We start from the raw sequence: 22,608 nt of genomic DNA, 5'->3' as shown, positions 1-22,608 counted from the left end.
CCTTACATATACTATAGTGAAGGCCGCTATGTACGGAGCAAGGAGAACGCTAACGCCGATGTTTCCCACCTTAATAATGCACAGATAGTTCGACCTTGCTGACCGCTTAAACCCTTGATGTGCAACTTTCCTCGTATTCGCGAGTTCCAGCCCGCCAGCCGCAGGAGTCGAGAGGGTCGAGAGAGAAGAAGAAAAGTTAAGAGTGAGTCGCCCACGCGGTCGGTTCCAAACCCTCCGGCCCACCGCGATTTTTTTTTTTTTTCTTTTAGGCTCTGGGCGGATGAGACGGACGGACAAACTGGTTGTCCCAGCAAAGGACCTGTTATCGCAACCCGGCTCTACGGCATATATATCTACCTGATGTACCTGGCCTGCCCTCTGCCTCCTCTTACTTCTTATTCTACCTACCAGCTTCAAAGACACAGACATCGAGATTGACTTTGCCAGCAAGGAACCGAACAGGGATTTGCGCCCACCGCCTTCAGCGCCTCCAGATCTTCTGCTTATCTGACCAGTCCAAGTCACACTTTTTGAGTTTTTCTGCGCCGAGAAGCGAGAAAACTCGCTGCCTGACTCACCAAAACTGTATACGGAGTATAAATAAATACATACACCCACCGACTCTCTCTCCTTTTTCTCCTCGACCCCGAACATATACAAGACTCGTTCACTACAGATGCATTCGACCAGAAAGAGAGACATGTTGCTCAGTGAGACCTACGTGCTCGCCCACACGGCCAGGGCCAAGCTCACCCGTGAAGCCGCCAGGGCTGACCACCAGCTCCGGTTGCTTGTCGGACACGCCAACATGCTCGATAACCTCATGCTCGACCTCGCAGAGGCGGAGAAGGAACGCGAGGCCTGGTACAAGCAAGCCATCAAGTCCAGATCTACCACTTCTACTTCTACCTCTACTTCCACCTCTACTTCTACCTCTACTTCCACCTCTACTTCTACCTCTACTTCTACCTCTACTTCCACACCAATTGCACCGGCTCCAGTCACCGGTAAACGCATCCAATGGCTAGACGCCGTTGTTCGACACGACGAGCCAGACTCAGACGACGATGAGGATGAGGACTGGGACGGCTCCAGTGCCTCGGATGATTCGTCAGACTACGAGACAGACGGCGACTTCTTTGTCGACATCACCGCCAAGCAGACTGCTTATCCTGCCGCGGCCGCAGAGCTCTATCCGATAAAGTACTCGCCTGCCACCACCACTACGGCCACCAGCAAGGTACATGCCAAAGCAGACTTTGATCTCAGCCCGGCAGAGGAAGAGTACGACGACTACGACGAGTACGACTACGACGACGGCGACGAGCTAGCCCTCACCCGTACCTCGTCGAGACAGCACCAGCCTCCAGAGCTCCTTCACGACTCCGACGAGGAGTCCGAAGACGACATGCCGCCATCACCCCCACAGACCACCTTTGACTCCTTCTCTGCGCCGGATGAGTCTGAAGAGGCCCTGGTTACAGCCGCCTCTTCCGTCTCGGAGAAGGGTACCGGCAAGGGCATACACGCAGACCAAGCTCCCAGCCACAGACTGTCTGCAGAAGAACAGTCATCCTTCGTCGAGGAAGGGTTCTTTCTCCCCGCGAGGAACCCAACCAGGACACAGGCGATGATTGCTGCTTTCTAGTTTTATCTGCATGAGAACGTATCTGCATCCACATATACCCTTGGCCGTTACTTTTCCTTTTCTCTGGCATTTTCAGAAAGCGTCTAGCGTTTCCTTTTTTGCTTTTTTCTCTCCCCCGTGCTGGTTGGCCTTTTTTTTTTACTTTGGGCATGGCGTTCATGAAGTGATGACGACGATACCTCTTCCCTGAACACAAAAAACAACTCCCTCCTCTCTCGGCTGTTCCCTTCTTACTCGTTCTCACCACTCTCTTGCACACTTGCTTCCATCTCTCGACGAGATGAGATACCTCTCCCTCTGACTTCGTGTCGGCATGGTCTGAGAGATCTACAGTATATACCATATACAAAGCATGCTATCTTACATAAATATCTTTTCTAGATAGTCAAAAATCCATCCTTATCGCTACGTCTCTCCATATTCAGTATCGTATATAACAGTTGAGTTAACCCACGGACACATAGTATAACTTCATCAACGCGAAACGCACTTTCATGCACGTTAAACTTGGCATTTTGAATCCTATCTAACCTGAACGCCCATCGTATCCAAGGCATGCATGCATCGATAATGCGGGGGAGAGGTTCAACGCCTGATGGTAGCATGGGCGTCACACATCGCACCAAAGTTGTCCCGTTCCTTCACGGAGTAAAGTGGTTGACCACAAAACCAAATCTCCGGAGAAGGCATGGATAGGGCCGCGAGGCGAAAGGGCCTTTGGGGTCCGGATGAAAAGTGGCTTTTGCTTCCGACCCGGCATGACGGGCTCGCGGAACAAGGGGGAGCGGAAGCTAGGTTTCATTTGTCTCGCCTCTTTGCCATGTGGCTGGTTGTACAGAGGGAGAAGCATGCTGGGTAGCACAGGAAGCATAGATAAGCAGGTTTAACAGCTTTCAGCTAACTACACAGTTGTTACGAAGTACTACTATGTAAGTATCCAGGGTAAAACCAATTTCTAAGTTCATGTCTAGCTAGAGCTTTGGGGGTGCCGTCGCATACTTGTATGGCTCTCCGATAGCAGCCATGATTCGTCCCAGCGCCTCGTCCAGGAAGGGCCGTGGATGCGAAAACACGATCCTGAACCAGCCTGGTTTTTCGGACCCGAAGGCTGTGCCGTCAGCGAGGAAGACGCGCTTAGCTTTGAGCGCCTCCATGACCGTACGGGTTAGATCTGTCGGCGTCTCGTCGCGTCTCGTCGCGCGTTTGTTCCGTAGATATGTCTTGCCTAGATTGACCCAGATGAAGAAAGACGCGTTGCAGCCTGTTGCATACTCGATGCCGTGGTCTTGCATGGCCTGCGCGACGAAGGCGTAGGACTCGGATAACTTTCGCTGATTCACGGTGATGTAGTTGTTGGTAAAAGCGTCGTCTTCGAGAATACTAGAGGCGATGTGGTCGGATAGTCCTGACACGTACGAGTAGAGTGTCGGCCCCTTGAGAGCGGCCAGCAGGCCCGGGTTGGATTGGGATATGATAACCCCCACGCGGATGCCGTTGGCGCCAAAGTCTTTACTCATGCCCCATAGCGCATGGAGGAGGTTGGGGTCGATCAAGCCCTCGGTTGGAATCGAGAGGGCGGAGATGAATTCAACGGGTGCCGGTGCAGTGTCCACGGTGTTCTCCCATACGGACAGTGCATATATCTCATCGCTGATAAGATGGATCTGGTACTTTTGACACAGTTTCATCAATTCGATGATTGTGTTGCGTGGGTAGCATCGTCCCAGCGGGTTGTGCGGGTGGCAGAGCATCAGCGCCCGAACACGCTTGCCCGTTCGCTCCTCGAACTCCAGCAACGCCTTTTCATACTTGGCAACACATCTCACTTCGAAGGGATCGATGTCGTCAAAGGAGACGGGCACCACCTCGGCCTCCGGACGGGATTCCATGTCCGGCACAAAGGCCCCGTAATGTGGTCGTCCGAGCAAGATGCCCTCGCCTGGATTGGTGAACGCCCATGCCAGATGCTCTATAGCCGCCGACACCCCGTTGGTCACGAGAAGATGCTCAGGTGTCAGCGGTACAACCGGTTTCAAATGTTGGTTCAGGAATCGAGAGGCGGCTGTCTTCAGTCTTTTGGACCCATCCCCGCCGTCGTTGTACGTGAGATACTTCTGAGGCAGGTCGGCATGGGTACGGATATATTCAAGTAACGTATCATGCATCAGGAAGTTCTCTGCCACTCCGACATTGACGAATCCATCTTTATTTGTCGTGGCATCGTAGAGGTTGGTAAACACATCCCACATCATGTTGGCTTCCGTCTCTTTTGCGACTTTTGCAGCACGATGGGAGACCGCGGCCCGCCGGGCACGGTCGTCTTCCAAGCCCATGTTTGTATGTATTATAAATTATATCCTAGATATTCTGCTATACTTTATAATTCAAGTTGTTAGAAAGTTGAATGATGGGATTGCAAATGTCATATCAACTTGTAGTCATCTGTAGCTAGCTGATAAATCAAAACCCACCCCCTCCATTTTTACAAGAATTGTTGCCGAAACTTTAGTTAGCATAGAGACCTTGGGGATTGGTGGGCGTTGTGCATATAAAAGTACAGAGAAGCCATAGCTATAGCGCCAATCAAATAAGTATGCCACTGAGGTAGTTAGTAGAGAGTTTCATCTCGTCTTTTTTTTTCAAGCAAGAATTTTCTAAGCGGGTTAATATCGCGCTTAGCGCTTATATACCGCTTATATAATAATATTACGTAACAATAGACTAAGCAAAAAATTAACTGCGAGAAAAAAAAAGATTGATAAAAAGCTTAGATAGAGGCGTTTCTTTTTGAAGCTGGTCAATCATTCAGTGGTCTGGAGATGATAGAGGCCTCCATAGCTAAATAGCTCTTTGGCCATGGAGGATCAATCCAATAAACCCCACCGGAAGTCCAAAGACAAGGGCAAGAAGAAGGATCATGGAGGTATATTGAGCTTCTAAAATTTCATACCACAACAATAAGTGCTCAGGATTGCTAATTGAGGTTGTCGAAATATCTTATAGGCCCTAATCCGAAAGCATTCGCCGTTAATAACCCCGGGAAGCTGCATAGGCAGGCGGCTAGATCCCACGATGTGCGTTTTTGTCATTCCAGTTTGCGCGGGGGTATATTGTTTGGATCTTGCAGTACTGATATGCTGGTTACCAGATAAAAGAAAAAAGGCTGCATGTTCCGCTCGTAGATCGCCTTCCAGAGGAGCCTCCGCCTATTATTGTTACGGTTGTTGGTCCGCCAGGAGTATGTCAATTGAAACCGTACCCGAATAACGGCAGAACTGCGCAGCTGACATTCGGTTAATTATAGGTTGGAAAAACCACGCTCATCAAGTCATTAATCAAGCGATACTCGAAACATTCACTCACGTCGATCACCGGCCCTTTGACCGTCGTCACGTCGAAAAAGCGGAGGCTGACTTTCTTAGAATGTCCCTCGGATTCTCTGGCGAGCATGATAGATGTCGCAAAGATCGCTGATATTGTACTGCTTATGATAGATGGCAACTATGGCTTTGAGATGGAAACCATGGAGTTCCTTAATGCACTTTCTGCGAGTGGAATGCCTGGAAATGTTTTCGGCATTCTCACTCATCTTGATCTGTTCAAGAAGCAGAGCACATTGCGTATGGCAAAGAAGAGGCTAAAACACCGGTTCTGGAGCGAGCTGTACCAAGGTGCAAAACTCTTCTACCTTTCTGGAGTCATAAATGGAAGATATCCGGATCGAGAAATTCACAATCTTTCTCGATTTTTGTCCGTCATGAAGAACCCTCGCCCACTTATATGGAGAAACTCGCACCCGTACTGCCTAGCGGACAGATTTCTGGATATCACTCCTCCAACTGCCAAGGAAGAAAACCCCAAGTGTGATAGAACGGTTGCCCTCTACGGATACCTTCGAGGTACTAACTTCCCTGCGGTTGGCGCAAGGGTACATGTTCCGGGTGTTGGTGACCTTAACGTTGCTTCGATTGAAGCGCTCCCTGACCCTTGCCCTACGCCAGCCATGGATCAAGCAATGGCGAAGGCAGCGGGAAAGAATGGCCGGAAACGATTAGGTGAAAAACAAAAACTCCTATTTGCACCTATGGCCGATGTTGGTGGCGTTTTAGTGGATAAAGATGCTGTATACATTGATGTCAGGACAAATACATTTAACAAGGATGACAACGATGAGCAGGCCGAGGAAAGAGGCCTAGGAGAGCAAATGATTATCGGTCTACAAGGCGAGAGAAAACTGCTGGGAGATACGGCGGCTGGAGTTAAACTCTTCAGAGATAGTGGCGCCGTTGCCAGTCTCCATACTGAAGAAACAGAGCATCTGGGGAGAAACGAGAAGAGAAAAGCTCAATTTATTGAGGGTGAAGATGATGGTCATAACTTAGAAGATGACGAGGAAGAAGGGCTTGAGAGCGCGGAAGAGGAAGAGGAAGAGGAAGAGGAAGAATACGGAAGCGATATAGAAGAGGACTCAGAGGATGAGACGTTAGGCGTCGACTTTGCAGCAAAGTTTCGAGAAAGACAGAATGGAACTTCTAATGGTAAAGACGGAGAAGATCTTGCATTTGCTGATAGCGATTCCGATCTTGGTTCAATATCCTCGGTGGAAGGCCAAGAGCTAGAAAGTGCTCCTAGCGACTACGAAGATGAAGACGATGGAGAAATGCGCTGGAAAGACAATCTGGCTGCCAATGCAAAGGCAATGTTCAGCAAGAAACCTCCTTATCGGGTAGCAGAGCTTACCCGCATGCTTTACGATGATTCTGTGAATCCAGCAGATGTCGCCCGTCGATGGAGTGGAGAAGAGACTCCACAAGATACCCAGGATAACGCAGATGATGAGGCCGATGACTTTTTCAAAAAGGCCAATGCTGAAAAAAGGATGTTAGATGACCGTACCATTCCTGTTTATGATTATGACGAGCTTGAGAAGAAGTGGCAGGACAAGGATAACCTTGATGCGCTTCGTCGTCGGTTTGCGAGCGTTAAATTCTCAAAACACCGGTCTGGCAAGGAGGGTTCCGGCGAAGAAGATGATGATGAAGACGGGCTTGGGGATACAGATTCCGACGACGAAGGAGATGGGGCATTCGCAGATCTTGAAACCGGTGAGGTATTTGGAGGTGACGACAAAGGTGATGAAGAGGACGAGGGAGAGCGTGAACCCGAGGACCTTAATGCAGAACGTGAGCGTAATGCAAGGCGAAAAGAAGAGCTGAAGCTTCGTTTTGAAGAGGAAGATAGGGAAGGGTTCGCTAACTCGAAAGATGGAGCGAGAGCCGGTGGTGGACAGAATGAAGAGCAGTTTGGGGAAGATGAATGGTATGATGCGCAAAAAGCTGCGCTGCAAAAACAAGCCGATATCAACCGTGCTGAATTTGATACTCTTGATGCATTGTCGAGAGCCAGAGCAGAGGGTTACAAGGCTGGGACATACGCGAGAATTGTTCTTGAAAATGTTCCTTGTGAGTTCTCCGAAGGTTTCAACCCTCGATTCCCGGTTATCGTTGGAGGTTTGTCCCCTACCGAAGATCGATTCGGTTTTGTCCAGGTCCGAATCAAGCGCCATCGGTGGCATAAGAAGATTCTTAAGACCAATGACCCTTTGATCTTCTCATTGGGCTGGCGCCGATTCCAGACAATGCCTGTTTATAGCATATCAGACTCTCGAACCCGCAACAGAATGCTGAAATATACACCCGAGCACATGCATTGCTTTGGCACCTTTTATGGTCCCCTTGTGGCTCCGAATACTGGTTTCTGCTGTGTGCAGTCATTTTCAAACAAGAATCCTGGGTTCAGGATAGCTGCCAGCGGTGTAATTTTGAGTGTCGATGAAGGCACTGAGATTGTCAAGAAGCTGAAACTCACCGGACAGCCTTACAAGATTTTCCGCAATACGGCATTTATTAAGAACATGTTCAACTCGTCTCTAGAAATCGCCAAGTTTGAAGGAGCTGCCATCCGTACAGTTTCTGGAATCCGAGGCCAAATCAAGCGTGCCCTAAGTAAACCAGAGGGCCATTTCCGTGCCACCTTTGAGGATAAGATCCTGATGAGTGACATTGTCTTCCTACGGACTTGGTACCCTGTTAAGCCAGCCCGGTATTATAATCCGGTGACCAACCTTCTCGACTACAAGGACTCTGAAACCGGTACAGGTGCGACATGGCAAGGCATGCGTCTGACTGGAGAAGTCCGGCGTGACCTAAATATCCCCACACCCTTGGAGAAGGACTCTGCCTATCGTAAGATCGAGCGGCAGACCAGACACTTCAACCCCCTGAGGGTACCAAGGCAGCTGGCCGCCGACCTTCCGTTCAAATCCCAGATCACCAAGATGCGGCCACGGAAGAAGGAGACGTATATGCAGAAACGCGCTGTGGTGCTTGGAGGAGAAGAGAAGAGAGCCCGAGATCTCATGCAGAAGCTCACTACACTGCGAAACGAGAAGGTAGCCAAGAGACAGGCCGCACAGGAGGAGCGAAGGAAGGTATACCGTGCAAAGGTCGCAGAGAACCAGGAGAAAAAGGAAGCTCGAGAGAAGAGGGAGCGTGACGAATACTGGAGCCGCGAAGGGAAGAAGAGGAAGAATGAAGGAGACGGCGGTGCGAGTCGGCCAAAGAAGAGAAAGTGATGACATACCTATATCTATAGCCCATAGAGCCCCAGTTTTCTTTTGGAGTAGGCATTCTTTCTGTATATACACGGGATACAGGCCGGTCAGGAAAAGCAATAATCGTCAATTCAGCATCTCCAACATCCGCCGCTTCTTATCATCTAACCTTCATCTTATCTTATCTATTTTTTTTATATACACGTGACCACTTTGCTCACGTGCCGGCGCGACGCGTCTAACTCAAAGACCTTCAACCTTCAACATCCCACGTCAAAAAAAAAAGTGACAGAAAACAGTGACAGGCAGAACAAAAAAGAAAATACCGACAACTTGTTCTTTACATGCAGCATCGGAAAGGGTGCTGGTAATAGCAGGGCAAGTTTTGGATCCAGAGAGCTGTTCCATGCTGTTGCTCAAGGCCGTGTTCACTGCCGTCAAGTGTACCGCAGCCGAGTCACCACCCTACGTTCAAAACCACGGCTCGAAGCCACACTGAACAACTTCACCTTGCACTATCACGATGTGGCTTTGGTAGCCCCAATCGGTTTACGTCAGGCCATTATTATTCGCTTAAGAGTGAATAGAGGAGGGAAAAGGAAAGAGAAGGCGGCTTGGGAATAATATTTCACCTCGGTCGTCTATTCTCTCTCAATATTGCCCGCCACTACCACAGAACAAGGTCTTCGTTTATTCCGGATACTCCGTATCTCCATTTTCACATTGCCATGGATGAGCATGGAGCATATCCTGACCCCGTAAACGCCAAAGCACAATTTTCGACCTCGACAGCAGCGGGACATGGCTTCTTCCCACCGCTAAGGGCATCCGCCAGTGACCTTACCCAATCGTCAGTGGCAGATGCCAGCGATTCAAACTCCCCACCATCAACATCATCATCTATTCAATTTGGAACAGATCCAGGCGCGAATTCGAAACCGAATTCCCAGGCTAAGATGGCAGATGAACACCCATCACTCCTACAGCTACAGACAACCTCACTTCCTCGATCGCTTCAAAGGACTGACTCTGGTCACGATACAGTAGCCTTTAGCCCTTTTCACAGTCCACCTAGTGCGAGAGGTACTGTACAGCTCACCCCGGGGCAAAAAAGAACGGCAAGTGGTGGTATGAAATATTCAGTTTCCCCAGACCGACCATACTCTTTAATGACTCCTACCGAAACTGGATATCATTCAAGATCAATGAGTACTGATTCGCATTCGAACCGGATTGCAGAAGTGAGTAGTTGATTTTATTCCTTTGTTTATTTTTGGACGTTGAGTTCCTAATGCCATTGCCACGGGTTACAGATTTCGGCTCAGCTCCGCTCGCGATTATCCTGGGCAGCAGCAAAGGTGGAAAAAGATTGGAAGTCCAATCCCAATGGCAGCAAGCTCGGTTCACCTGGCAAGAAATCTTCGCCAAGGGGAATCAGAGCGTCTACACAACCCAATGGCCCGTCGATATCAAATCAGGCTCCAAAGGTCACTGGTCCTGTTGGAGAACGCGACCTTGCTGCTGAAGTATTAAGAATCGCCACTGGGTTTAGCAGTCCGAGGCCAGATATATCACGACGCAAGTCCTCAAACCACTCGTCCAGATCATATCATCGGCATAATTTATCAGTGGGCTTAACCCCTTCCAATGGGCCCCACGAACGGCCGTCACCGAATAATTTTCAGCAAATTCCACGCCTTGCTCCACCAGCGGATATAGTGCCCCGTAATGGAACTCATGCAAGACGTAAAGTTGCCCAAAATAGCACCAGCCCTAAAAAACTCAGGATTCCGTCACTATCACAGCAATCCTCAAACTCCTCTGCAGTAGGGACCAATGGATCTTGCCGTATTCCGGCTACACCTCCTCAACCCCAACCTGCGTTCAAAGCTCCATCTTCTGCAACAACAGCAATTCTTGGAAGGCACTGCACTTCTGCCCAAAAGACAATTATGGAGCAGGACGCTGTTGAAACTCTTGTATTCATGGGAAGCCCAGAGAACTCTGGATATTACAACGACTCTAGATCACAGACTAACCCGCCAAGCAACTCTCAGGATTCTTTGCAATACAACTCAGCTCCTTCACTATGTGAAAATATATCGGCTCCTACCTCTTCTACACCAGGATTCGGCACGGCTTTTAGCTTCGAGCCCCGAGGGGACCCACCTCAAGCCAAACGTGTTAGTTTTGCAGACCATGGTGGAGAAACTCCATACGCAAGCTGCAGCCGGCCCAGGCTAGAGCAAGATGCTGGTGATGAGATTGACCGTATGTTGGATGAGATGGGCGACAGCGACAATGAACCAGACTATGATTGGTTTGCTCATATGTCAGGGGCCAGGGATAATTTTAGCCTGCCTCAGCAACGCAGCCAGTAGCCTAGCGACTAACGCAGCCTGCCTGACTCGGCTATATTTCAACCTAGTAATAACGCTCAGACTCTAGGCTAACAATCTTCTCCAACTTTCTCCGCACCTGAAATCACTTGGTGTTCCCTCTTTCTACCCAAGCCCCAAGCCAGGTGCTCTGCTTTATGATTCTTGGTATTCACGACGAGTTGTCTTGACGATTGAACGATATGATACGACGATGGCATTTTTGACGAGGGTTTGTATTTTTGTTTTGTCTCTTGGTTAGGGGAAGAAGACTGCTTAATTTTTGGCCACATATTCCCCTCACGGACACTACGTAGGGAAGTACCATCCGGGAGCTTCGTCCGCCTTACCCGCTTGTCCCCACGTTACTGTCTGAACAAGCATTTTTGCCAAGAATCTCTCTAGCTGCATGGAATAATGCATCAGCCATTGGCTATGTCCCATACGTGCATATACTACCTAGTGTTACCCTGTTAATTGAATAAGAGAGGTTGGATAATGGCATCTTTATTATTTTCCGCTGAGTTCTACCATCGTTTGCATATTCAGGACCCCGCCTCTCCGTTTGGTCAGTTTGATGTCCAGACGGGACGCCCATGTTGAATCCTTTCCGTGTGACTGATCTTCATCAGAGCTGCAGATCTTCAGCCAAGGGTTCCTTCGCCTGTCTTTAGGCTGGGCGGCAAACCCACTTCGCTATAGCATTCCGATCCACTGCTCGGATACTGCGTCGGCTTCCCAGCCAGAACTATCATCCTTTGTGCATAAAGCACTTGTAATAACATCGGTTCTCACAGGTCGAACAAACTTCGGCGTTACCCACGCTGCAGAAATGCTGTTGCATTGCATTCGATATACCCTGTATCCTCGCGCAGCGAAGGGAATCTGCTTGTTGCATTGTATTGATCGGCGCAGCACCTGGCAAGTATGGCATCCTCCACCGTCTTCCCCCATTATCGTTGGAGGAGCGATAGTCTTGTCCAGGGCCGCAAAGATACCCCTCACCCCATTTGAAGCATGGCACTCTATATATATATTTCAGCTTGCTGGCTTCTCCAATTCTGTGAGACAAGCTCTTCTCCTCACTCGGAGTTCAGAAACCTGCGCTTGCTCTTCTATCCTATCATCAAAGTCTTGGGCGTGACGATTATTCTATATCGCCGCAATGGACGAGAAGGTCAGCTCTCGCCCAGCCGATGCTGATGCCGCATATACCTTTTTGGATGGGCATAACATCGACTTGAGCTCCGTCAATGAAAAGGAATTACTGCGGAAAATCGATTGGATGATTGTTCCTCTCATGTGGGCGTGCTATAATCTTCAATATGTGGACAAAGTGCTGAGTATGTTGCCCGTCTCAATGCAACAAATTTTTGCTATACACCCGCTGATGATATAGTCAACTTCGCTTCCATCATGGGTCTACTGGAAGATGCTCACCTGGATACAAATCAGTATTCATACCTTGGGTTGGCATTTTACGTTTCCTACCTGTTCTTCGAGTTCCCAACTGGATATCTCATGCAACGACTTCCAACAGCAAAATATCTTGGGGCAAATCGTAGGTATCTCCTCCCCATCATTCTAGATGCGTGCTAATCATGATAGTCATCTTATGGGGTACTGTAGTAACACTCAATTGTGCGGCTAAAAATTTCGGCGGTCTTCTTGTCCTCCGGCTTTTACTTGGCTGCTTCGAAGCCTCCGTCGCTCCAAGGTATGACACCTTTTAACATACTTCTCATATCATGCTCTAAGACGGAATCCCAGTTTAATCCTTGTTACGGGTATGTGGTATAAGAAGAAAGGTAAGTTTTATGTTATTCTTTCAATGGGGTGTCTCCAAAATTTGGCAGTCATTGACTCAATGAACAGAGCAGCCAGCACGTATGGGCCTATGGTATTCTGGGACCGGAACAGCAACCATAATTGGGGCCCTTAGCGCATATGGGCTTTTATTTTACACCGGTGAAAGATTCAAACCATGGCAGGTTATGTTCCTTATCTTCGGCCTAATCACAATAGCCACAGGCATACTTGTCATACTCTTCCTCCCAGATAACCCCATGACATCCCGACTAACCGAAGCGGAGAAAGTTTTCGCAATCGAACGCCTTCGAGAAAACCAAACAGGCATTGAGAACAAACATTTCAAAATAAAACAGTTTAAAGAAGTTTTCGAAGATCCACAGACCTACCTTTTAACGCTCATTACTACTGCAGGCCTTGTCCCTAATGCCGCCATATCTCAATTCCAGTCTCTCATCATTAAGGCGATCGGGTACACCCCAAAGCAAACTCAACTTCTTTCTATCCCTAGCGGGATCGTTAATATGGTTGCCATTGTTGCAGCAACTTTCCTAGCAGCTAAATTCGGCAAGCGTACAATTTTCATGGTTGCTGTCCTTATTCCTAGCTTGCTAGGTGCATGCATGCTTGCTTTTCTAGATAATACGCACCCGGCAGCCAAACTTGCTGGGAACTACCTTACTCACTGCAACAATGCGTTTTTGCCGCTTGCATATTCCCTTGTCACTGCCAATTATGCTGGTCATACAAAGAAAGTGACGATGAATGCAATCATATTGATGGCATTCTGCTTAGGCAATGTACTAGGGCCCCTCACCTTCAAAGACGAGGATGCTCCCGAATATATACCGGCTAAGCTCGCCATCGTCATAACCATGTCAATCACGATAGTTTCTATCTTTGTCTTGAGGTACTACTACATTTACGAAAACAGGAGAAGAGACAAGCGATTGGAGGAAGGACAGGTGCAAACCACTGCTGATTTCCTGGATATAACGGATAGGGAGAATTTGTCCTTTCGCGTAAGTCTAAACCCCGTTATGCTTACTCTAATTCGCTCGCTAATCGTTAATATGACCTTTCTAGTATGCATATTAAAAACATCTCCCATACCTCACATTTCGCCTTCCTACCAATCCACAATTTATGTATGAGTTGAGCTAGCTTTTTCTACTTCTGTGAAGATTCCCATGGACATAGCAAGGCGCATATCTTCCCACTGGTTGAATATGCAAGTATATATCTCACTCTAGAGGGAAATAAACAACTCTAGGATATGTATATAGACTTCCTGGATCAACCGTGATCTCCTTTCCTATCTCCTAGTAGCAAAAGCATCTTTTTGTCATTGAAAACTGTCTTCGGTAGGGAGGCTTCGTCCATGTGAAGAGATGCATATTTAGAACCAGTCATGTCTTATTAGTCATTGCTGATTAACCACAGCAAGACGCGCGCTTAGTTAACTTCACGCCTCTTTTTCTTTTCTTTTTCTCTTTCTTCATATTATCAACTTCATCAGGACGATTTTCAAGCCCTGTCTCTTCTCTTTCTAGCCGACATGCCTCATTCAAGGAACATAGTGATCGTATTTGGTACTGACCCAGAGGTTATCAGAGGTGGCCTACACGCCCCAGATACGATGACCAATGCACAGTTCCTCACCCTACTTCAGGTCTTAATCAAGGCACCTAGAGGAGGCTTTTATACCTGCAAAGAGGGCTCGAATCTGCCTGTCCAGCAAAATAATGAAATTCTTCCCCATGGCCGATACATAATCTTCCCTGATATCCAAGGCCAAATAGTGGAAGTAAGTGATAAACGATATTATCACCGCACATTATCAAGGTGTAACACCCGCCGAGATGCCACCTTTATACGGGACGTGAGACGACGTGATGGTGGCTGCATGATTACGGGGTTTATGAATCGGGAGATTAAAGATGATAGATGGATCGGCTTTGAGACAGCTCATATAATCCCTCTATCTTTAAGTGATTCATATTTATCATCAAAATTCCAAGCAATCATCCCAGATAAAAAAAGGGGCATTAATTCCCCAAATAACGGCATTCTGCTTAACTCCGAAATTCATCAACTATGGGATAGCTACTCACTGGCTATCAACCCACACGATGGCTATCGCGTTCAGAGCTTCCGGCCAAACTCCCATAGGTATCATAACATAGTCCTTAACACTGCGTGTCGCCGCCCTAATGATCCTCATCGTGTTATTGACGCTTTATTCACCTGGCACTTTGAGCAGGCTGTACTCTACAATATGCGTGGTGATGGAGAGCCGACTTTTGAGTTCGATTGCCCACCTGGAAGCGATATAATGGGCGTCATCCGAGAGGGGCCTCTGCCTGCTGAGAGAATGGAGGCGGAGCTCTTCGGGCGCCTATACGGATTGAGTGATGACAATCCCCAGTCTGGCCCATAGAACAGATTAACTCACCGGTTAACGACTTATGGGCTCCGCTACCCGGAGGCTTTTTCATTACTACAAGGAGCATTAATCCGTGTGTTGGGTGTAAGTCTTCCCGGAAAGGATGTCCAGTGAACTTAACTTGGAGGATGCAAGAAATACCGTTACCGCTATACCCGATACCTTATCTATCCTAGGCATTCATCTAAATGATTGTTTAGCTCGAAGGACGTACGCAGGCCTTTTCGTGCCTTCTGCTTAGGAGCGAGCTCTTCCACGCTGTTTGCGAAAACCCGGAAGCCCCTTGACATGGCTGATAAAACGTTCTGGTTAGCTAGAAACCGGTGCGAATCTTATATGACGTACATTCTACCAACGCCACACTCCGACGTTACAATCCGGGTTAGGTTAACGGCAGTACCTCGAGAAGTAGAATCTCGACTACACTATCACTGACGTAGTGTTGATGATTGAATTGAGCCTCTAAGAGCGATTGCGCGGCCTATTGCAGTTGGTTAAATATGCTGTATTTATTATCACACCATGATGTATTTAGTTCAGACTCGTTTTATACCAAAAGGAGCCAGTTTCATCAGGAGAGACTCAGCGTGAAACATGTTTCTTCAGAGTGAGACAATGTATTGCTTGATGCGAGGCGCCAACCTGTTCCTCCTATAGGAAGCGATGAGGATACCGTGATATATATAGACACCTTTAAACGAGCCCTTGTAAAAATATAATGGAATTGTCATGTTCAGGCCATACAACAAGGCACGGCAAGAAGAAAGAGGGTAAAATTATATGTAGAAATACAAACGTTGGAATCCAAATCCAAGCCCATTAATTCGTTAGGGTCTTCTTTACTCAGCCCAGGAATCGTCCATCTCGGCGACATCATAGTCAACTTCATGGGCGGGTTCTTTCTCTGGTATAGCTGCACCAGACGCATTACTATCAGTCATTGCTACATCTTCGCTTGTTTTTTGCGCAGCCCCGGTGCTAGGCGGCTGCGTCGAGGCTGGCGCAGGGTTGGCAACCCAGGCAAACTCAACTTTGCCCACGGATGGGATGTCGGTTGGCCCATGGAACAGCTTTTCAGCAACATATCGGTCTTTGAACGATACTACCAAAGCTCCAGGGCGATCTGGGCTGGGATCAACGCTCTCATACTCTCCAATTCCCTACAAATTCATAATATTAGTCTACCTCGCTTTGAGGTGTAAATAACCAGGAGGTTAGGAATGTGTTATCGTACCAAAAGATATTGCCTCAGTGCCTCATCGCGGTTAGTATCGAATTCTACCCCTGAAATAGCAACCCTTTTAGGGCGGTTATCGAGGCGAATCACACCTCCACGGCCTCGGAACCCTCCACGACCTCTCAACCCCCCTCTGTATGAAGGGTCATAGCCACGGCCTCGAGGAGCGAACCCACCTCTGCCACGGAAGCTACCATAGCCTCGACCACGGCCACGGCTGAATGTAGATTCTGGTTGTGCATCAGGGTCAATACCCATACTCTTAGCTTCTGCTTGTAGAGACGCCAGTTGAGCACGGAGAGAGGCAGTCAGATCATTCGCTGGAGCTCCCGACTCAGAGGAAGCAGCCTCTTTTCCGGCGCCTTTGGCTTCTAGCTTTTGCAGTAGCTTAGCTTGCTCCTCCTTGTGACGTTTGAGCAACTCCTCTGTTTTCTTTTTGTGCTCCAAGATTGCTTCTTCCGTTTCTTTTCGTTTCCTAGCTTTCTCTTCATGGGCCTTCTGGGCCTCTGCCTGCTGCTTCTCGAACGCTTCCATGTCAAATGACGATGCTTCGGTAGAGGCTGGTTTAAAGCCGTTGCTATCACCTTTCGACTCTGTAGGTTTATACCAGTACACTTTTACAAATCTGTTGTCAAAAATGACTTTGGGGCTCGACCATGCTCGATGAGCTGCATCATACGAGTCATATTTGACAAGCGCTAGGTGTTTATACGGCTTCATAGTGATCTCTGTAATCTCACCAAAATCGGAGAAGAATTCTCGGACCGTAGCTTCGTCAAACTTGTCCTCTGGTATTTGCTCAACCACGATCGTTGTAATTCTCCGGTCTTCGTTGGGGCCAGCGTGTGAAAAGTCAGCTCGGTTACGGCGCTGCGGGCCATGGCCTCCTCTATCACCGCGGCCACGACCTCGCCCTCTGCCTCGATCGCCGCGTCCTCCGGAGCCATGTCCATTGGCGCCATTCGTTGCATGCATAGACACAATATTGGATTTAGTTGGATCATACTCTAAATTGATGCATTAGTAAAAGAGAGCAAAATGAAAGAAAGGGAGGCTTTTATTTCATACCATCATCTTTCGAGGGGGCAACCAAATGATCCTGGCCATGCTGGTAGGGGCAAGTGCTTCCCAAAACGCAGAAACCCATAGTATCATAGTCCTTGCATCGCTCTGCGATCTTGTTAGGAGGAGAGCCCGAGCTCTGAGGTTGCCCATTGAGAGATGGGAGCGGTGGCATAGGCGGCATGCCTGGAATCTGCGGGAAACTCATCCCTGACATGCTCAACATCTGCGCAATTGGGTCATTGGGATTGAATGGAGGGAAACCAGGCTGTGGGGCTCCCGGGCCACCGCGAAAGCCGCCTGGCATATTTGGTGAATACCCCTGGCCCGGTGAGCCTTGATTTTGTCGGTTATCCCATCCTCCTATACCCCCTCGACCGCGCCGACCGCGTGCGGATTTATACGGCCTATCCGCATTTCTCTGATAAGGGCCTTGATCATCACCCTGCGAGTCGTTGAATGTTCTTTTCCGTGCGTTGAATTGTTGGTCGTTGCTTTCAAATCCAGCTGGCCCCGGCTGAGCCATGGCCCCAAGCTGAGCTTGCGCAAATTGAGCCATCATATCCGCATTTGGCGCTGGTTGGCTGAACGGGGTATCCCGGACGGGCGAAGGCAAAGCGGGCTGTTGAGTGGTGGCCGGAAGTGTCTGCTGCTCTGGCTTTGGATGGAATTTTTCGAAGATCTCGTCCACAAAAGTGATGGTATCTAAACATAATTCACTTGTTAGCTTCCTATATGTGAAAGAGACATACTGTACAAACCGAAGTCACTCACTCTCTTTCAAAAAGTCCTCGAGATTTTCGATAGAAGCTTTCCTTATCTCCTCATCCGGGGCATCGGTGGAAATCAATGCAAGAACATAATCCGCCAACACTTCCGAGTCCGCATCAGAGCTACAAAGAATTGGCAAACCCTCATTAGCAATGTTGAGCAAAAAACACCAACTGCGGCCAACCAGCTTAAAAAGAGGGAGAGGGAGTATGAAAATGATCCCCCGTGTTCAAGGTAGGAACCACCCGGTAATGCCATTATATAGAAGACACCCTCAAGCCTCAGATCTCCATTATAACGCGCCGTCACCTGGTACTCTGGTGATACCTACATATCTTCAAGTTTCTTCACAACCCATGACTTGACCTCCGCGGCCTTCTCTTCCGTGAACTGCATCGTTGCGGTTTAGGTTACGCGCATTAAACCCGTACTCGCGTCTGTAGGTATCCCGTATACTCTCCAATAGCCTAGGATAAGTTTGAGAGGCTCGACGTACGGCGTAGCAGCGGGGAGATACGTTGGCTCGGGTGATTAAAAGGTATCGCAAGAAAGCCGAGTTCCAATCAAAAACGAGGGTTAAACTGGAATTGTAAGAAAAGATGGACGCCTTTTCAGCCTGGCTCCTGTAAACGAGTAGCAGTTTAAAGCGACAGACGTAAGATGGCAGTTCGTCCCGTCGTTGCTCAGCGTTTCCTTATATTGTTCTAACATTCTGCTTGATGGAAAAAGCATCGCGCGCAAAGCTTTCTGGATTACTTAATCATGCACGTATAGTCACGTGATTATCACTTTGACCATAAAGCTTGACGTCGACAATTCTACATGAGAGAAAAATATTATTAAAAATGCCTTACGGAGCAGCATCATTGATAACTCTCTGGTATTCTTTAGACGAACGTTATAGAGCATTTTTAAGATACAAGAGGTTATCAACTTCAAAAAAAGCAAAACAATTAACATTACAAAGGAAAAGAAACATCATTACTCTCGGCCACAAGGGATATTGGTGATCTCAGGGTGATAAGAGACAAGGGGAAGTGCCTGACGCAAAACGGGGTGGTGTGAAGAGGTCGTGGAGCGAGAGAGGCGGTCCTTTTTAACTTTTTTTTTTACCCGTTCTTTTCTTTCGTTTTCAAGTCTGCCGCCGGGAAAGGGGGACAAAAGCTCTCGAGCACATGCAGGCCAATTTGATCGTTGCTAAAATGGTATTCTTTTGAAAAAAGGTCGCATACGCTTCTCGGCATTGTGTTCTAAATACACAAGAGCGCTCTAAACATATCTTTGCGATAAGGCGTTTACAATTTGTCGTAGTACTAGAGCGGACGTTGTTAGCAGGCCATCTCGGCATTTCCAACCCCAATTTCATGGGGGATAGAAAGGAAAACTTACATTTGTGTAGTCTGGGACGACTTCCTTGATACCCTTGCGCTTTCGCATTTCTGTGACGATCTGGCCGGGCTTGGTGGTTGGGTCGAGAACAGAACCACCGGGGAGGAGCTGCCAATGGTCGAAAACGGATTGAGGGAAGGCTTGACCACCAGTGGCGGAGCGGAGGTCGGCAGGGAAACCGAACGACTCGTTGACTGGGAGGTAGGCCTTGATGGTGAACAGAGGAGTTCCGGGACGCTGTTCTTCGGCGAAGACGTGACCACGTCGTCGGGTGAGGACACCATAGATACCACCCATAGCTTGCTCTGGGACTTGGATCTCGACCAAGAAGACGGGTTCGAGGATACCTGGGTCGGCCAACAGGGTAGCGGCCAGCAGGACACGACGGGCAGTACCGATGATTTGACCACCACCACGGTGAATAGCATCAGGATGAAGGGTAACGTCCTGAATGTTGAACCGGATAGCTCTCATTGGCTCTTCAGCAACTGGACCTTCGCGGGAAGCCCACTGGAAACCAGAGACGAAAGAATCCTTAATTTCGTTGAGGTACTGGACGGCCTTGGTCTGGTCAACGAGAACGTTGGCACCCGAGGTGTCTGGGCCGAAACACCAGATCTTACGGGCATCAGTGACATCCCACTCATATTCATCAGCGAGGAGACGGGCACGGGTCTTGATATCGTCACGGGGAGAGATCTTTCCGGCCTCAATGGCGAGGGAAACCTCCTCACCCAATGGCTGGGCAGTAACATAGAGACGGTTGTGCTTGTTCTGAGACTTGGACAAGGCAACCATGCTGGATTCGGAACCGACGGTCTCACGGTAAGCGACGACGGGGTCAGAGATACGGAGAGGAACACCGGCGTGATCTTCCTCAAGATCCTTCAAGCAAATTTCCAAATGCAGTTCACCGGCACCGGCAACAACGTGCTCACCAGACTCGTTGATCATGGTCAAGACGCAAGGATCGGACTTGGAGAGACGCTTGAGACCTTCGACAAGCTTGGGCAGGTCGTTGGCGTTCTTGACTTCAACGGACCGTTGGACGACAGGGGAGACAGAGAACTTCATGACCTTCAAGTTGTGGGCGGTTTCACTGGTGGTGAGGGTACCAGACTTGAGCAAGAACTGATCGACACCAACGAGACCAACAATGTTACCAGCTGGGACATCCTCGATGGGCTCAACGAAACGACCCATCATGAGAATGGTACGCTGGATAGCCTTGATGAAGAGATCATCCTTCTTTCCAGGGGTGTAGTTAGGACCCTGGATACGGACCTTAAGACCGGAGCGGACGGTACCGGAGAAGACACGACCGAAAGCGTAGAAACGACCCTTATCGGAAGTTGGCACCATCTTGGAGACGTAAAGCATGAGAGGGCCCTTGGGGTCACAGTCACGGACACCAATGCAGGCCTCGTCGTCAGTTGGACCTTCGTACAGGGTCTCAGCACGGTACTTCTGGGCAGTAACGGGAGATGGGAGGTTGAGAACCATCATCTCAAGAAGAGCGTCAGCAGCGGGGAGGAACTTCCTCATGACGACCTTGAGCAATGGCTTGCCCTCAAGGTCACGCTCCTCAGAGGAGAGCTTGATCTCGAGCTTCTCAACAAGGGTGGCGATCTCATCCTTCTTGGAGTGAGTGATGGCGTTGAAGATCTTGAAGATAGGGTCAAGGATGAACTGGTTGAAAGAACGCTCAAGAGCCTTGCCCTCGTATTCGCCGTTCTTGGTCCACTTCTTGGTCTTTGGGTTGAAGTAGTTGTCTCCCTGTGGAATTATGTTAACATTTTATTTCTACCCCATTCCGGGAGAACAAAAGGGAAACGAAGGTGTTCAACGTACCCAAAGTCTGTCCATCATCTTGTTCCTGTCAACACCGAACTTCTTGGCATACTTGACGGCGAACTGTCGGATAGTGAAAGCCCAGCCGTGAAGGCCGGAACCGAAAGCGACGGTACCCTTCTCGGGGTAGACCTGGACGTCACCGAGAGCCTTGTCGAGGTAGGTGGAAATGATGACGTTGACGGACTCGACCGTTCGGGAGAAAGATTGGTAGAGATCTTCCTTGGAGACCTGGAGCTCGAGAAGAGCACGGTCGACCTTGTTGATGATACAGACGGGCTTGATACGCTCAGAGAGAGCCTGTCGCAAGACGGTCTCGGTCTGGACACAGACACCGGAAACACAGTCGACGACGACAAGGGCACCGTCAGTGACACGGAGAGCAGCAGTGACCTCGGATGAGAAGTCAACGTGGCCAGGGGAATCAATCAAGTTGATCAAGAACTCGTTTCCCTCGACCTTCTGGGGAATATCCTTCAAGTCATCTTCATCGACGAGCTGGGCGTAAAGGGAGATGGCTGTGGACTTGATGGTGATACATCTGTCCTGCTCGTCCTGACGGGTATCTGTGAAACGAGCTTCTCCGGCTTTGGCGGCGGAGATAATACCAGCACGCTGGACCAAAGAATCGGTAAGAGTGGACTTTCCGTGATCGACTGGAGTGGTTACATCTGTTAGCCGGAGCTGACACCAAGACATGCACGCACACACAGAGAGAGTGGAGGGTGGCTTCATACCGTGAGCAATAACACACATGTTACGGATGTTGGCAGGACGGTCCATCAATTGACGGATCTAAATGCACGGGTTAGCCTGATATCTCTCGAAGCTCCCTGTTTCCTTGCTTCGGGATGCTGCATACCTCCTCGATGGTGAAGCTGTTCCATACCAAACCGCATTAGTAATGTGTCCTCTCAACAGGGTGAAAAATGAAGCAAGCAAAAAGAACGACAAGCCACGACAGGAGAAGATGCTCCTATACAGACAATCCCCCCTCTCTCTCGCATGCCATAGAGCCTAGATATGACTTACTTGACCATCTTGGCGGTTGTTTATTCAGATAGATGCCTTCGAGGGCGGGGTGTCTTTTTTTTTATCGAAAGGTGGCTTGTGGCTTGATGTTTATCAGGATCGAGAGAGCCCGACCTGATCAAGCAGCGTAAGAGAGAAAGAGAAATCTGGTCACGTAGAGGAAGTGAGCAGAAGTTGGTGATGGATGAAACACCAGGCTGGAGTTGGTGAAGAAGAAGAAGAAGAGGAAGAGGAAGAAGGAAGAGAATTTTTTTTCCCTTTCTCTCGCGTCCGGAAAGAGAAAAAAAAATATGATTAATGGCGGGGCTTGTGCGGTTTCTGCCAGGCGGGCGAGGGCGGTAACCCAGAAGGGGAAGAGACCTGCTGAGGTAA

At 48.9% G+C, this 22,608-nt stretch overlaps 8 protein-coding genes across 8 annotated transcripts; 5 read left to right on the top strand and 3 right to left on the bottom strand.

Annotated features, from left to right (window-relative positions):
- Nucleotides 1–700: 700 nt before the first annotated feature.
- Nucleotides 701–1,648, top strand: MCYG_03507 (conserved hypothetical protein; the record flags this gene model as incomplete). Its single annotated transcript, XM_002847955.1, has 2 exons — nucleotides 701–1,141; nucleotides 1,241–1,648. The coding sequence occupies 2 exons, from the start codon at nucleotides 701–703 to the stop codon at nucleotides 1,646–1,648; spliced, it is 849 nt and encodes a 282-aa protein (XP_002848001.1).
- Nucleotides 1,649–2,619: 971 nt separating this feature from the next.
- On the bottom strand, nucleotides 2,620–3,981 carry MCYG_03506 (ACC synthase; the record flags this gene model as incomplete). The annotated part of the gene is made up of 1 exon (XM_002847954.1): nucleotides 2,620–3,981. One exon carries the CDS (start codon nucleotides 3,979–3,981, stop codon nucleotides 2,620–2,622), a length of 1,362 nt encoding a protein of 453 aa, XP_002848000.1.
- Nucleotides 3,982–4,504: 523 nt separating this feature from the next.
- MCYG_03505 (GTP binding protein Bms1) lies at nucleotides 4,505–8,282 on the top strand (the record flags this gene model as incomplete). Its single annotated transcript, XM_002847953.1, has 4 exons — nucleotides 4,505–4,571; nucleotides 4,652–4,722; nucleotides 4,797–4,886; nucleotides 4,953–8,282. 4 exons carry the CDS (start codon nucleotides 4,505–4,507, stop codon nucleotides 8,280–8,282), a joined length of 3,558 nt encoding a protein of 1,185 aa, XP_002847999.1.
- Nucleotides 8,283–8,989: 707 nt separating this feature from the next.
- MCYG_03504 (conserved hypothetical protein) lies at nucleotides 8,990–10,642 on the top strand (the record flags this gene model as incomplete). The annotated part of the gene is made up of 3 exons (XM_002847952.1): nucleotides 8,990–9,389; nucleotides 9,414–9,502; nucleotides 9,575–10,642. The coding sequence occupies 3 exons, from the start codon at nucleotides 8,990–8,992 to the stop codon at nucleotides 10,640–10,642; spliced, it is 1,557 nt and encodes a 518-aa protein (XP_002847998.1).
- Nucleotides 10,643–11,804: 1,162 nt separating this feature from the next.
- On the top strand, nucleotides 11,805–13,546 carry MCYG_03503 (allantoate permease; the record flags this gene model as incomplete). Its single annotated transcript, XM_002847951.1, has 6 exons — nucleotides 11,805–11,982; nucleotides 12,039–12,204; nucleotides 12,228–12,356; nucleotides 12,398–12,447; nucleotides 12,515–13,470; nucleotides 13,535–13,546. The coding sequence occupies 6 exons, from the start codon at nucleotides 11,805–11,807 to the stop codon at nucleotides 13,544–13,546; spliced, it is 1,491 nt and encodes a 496-aa protein (XP_002847997.1).
- Nucleotides 13,547–14,006: 460 nt separating this feature from the next.
- Nucleotides 14,007–14,888, top strand: MCYG_03502 (conserved hypothetical protein; the record flags this gene model as incomplete). The annotated part of the gene is made up of 1 exon (XM_002847950.1): nucleotides 14,007–14,888. One exon carries the CDS (start codon nucleotides 14,007–14,009, stop codon nucleotides 14,886–14,888), a length of 882 nt encoding a protein of 293 aa, XP_002847996.1.
- Nucleotides 14,889–15,733: 845 nt separating this feature from the next.
- Nucleotides 15,734–18,360, bottom strand: MCYG_03501 (CCCH zinc finger and RRM domain-containing protein; the record flags this gene model as incomplete). The annotated part of the gene is made up of 5 exons (XM_002847949.1): nucleotides 15,734–16,054; nucleotides 16,129–17,138; nucleotides 17,200–17,898; nucleotides 17,968–18,086; nucleotides 18,296–18,360. The coding sequence occupies 5 exons, from the start codon at nucleotides 18,358–18,360 to the stop codon at nucleotides 15,734–15,736; spliced, it is 2,214 nt and encodes a 737-aa protein (XP_002847995.1).
- A 966-nt stretch (nucleotides 18,361–19,326) lies between these two features.
- MCYG_03500 (elongation factor 2) lies at nucleotides 19,327–22,103 on the bottom strand (the record flags this gene model as incomplete). Its single annotated transcript, XM_002847948.1, has 4 exons — nucleotides 19,327–21,129; nucleotides 21,205–21,860; nucleotides 21,942–21,999; nucleotides 22,035–22,103. 4 exons carry the CDS (start codon nucleotides 22,101–22,103, stop codon nucleotides 19,327–19,329), a joined length of 2,586 nt encoding a protein of 861 aa, XP_002847994.1.
- Between the last annotated feature and the right edge of the window lie 505 nt (nucleotides 22,104–22,608).

This window comes from Microsporum canis, genomic scaffold, assembly GCF_000151145.1.
Source record: "Microsporum canis CBS 113480 supercont1.3 genomic scaffold, whole genome shotgun sequence".
In the NCBI taxonomy this organism is placed as follows: domain Eukaryota; kingdom Fungi; phylum Ascomycota; class Eurotiomycetes; order Onygenales; family Arthrodermataceae; genus Microsporum; species Microsporum canis.
The sequence above is the reverse complement of the archived record's forward strand: the minus strand, read 5'-3'. Positions and strand labels throughout refer to the sequence as shown.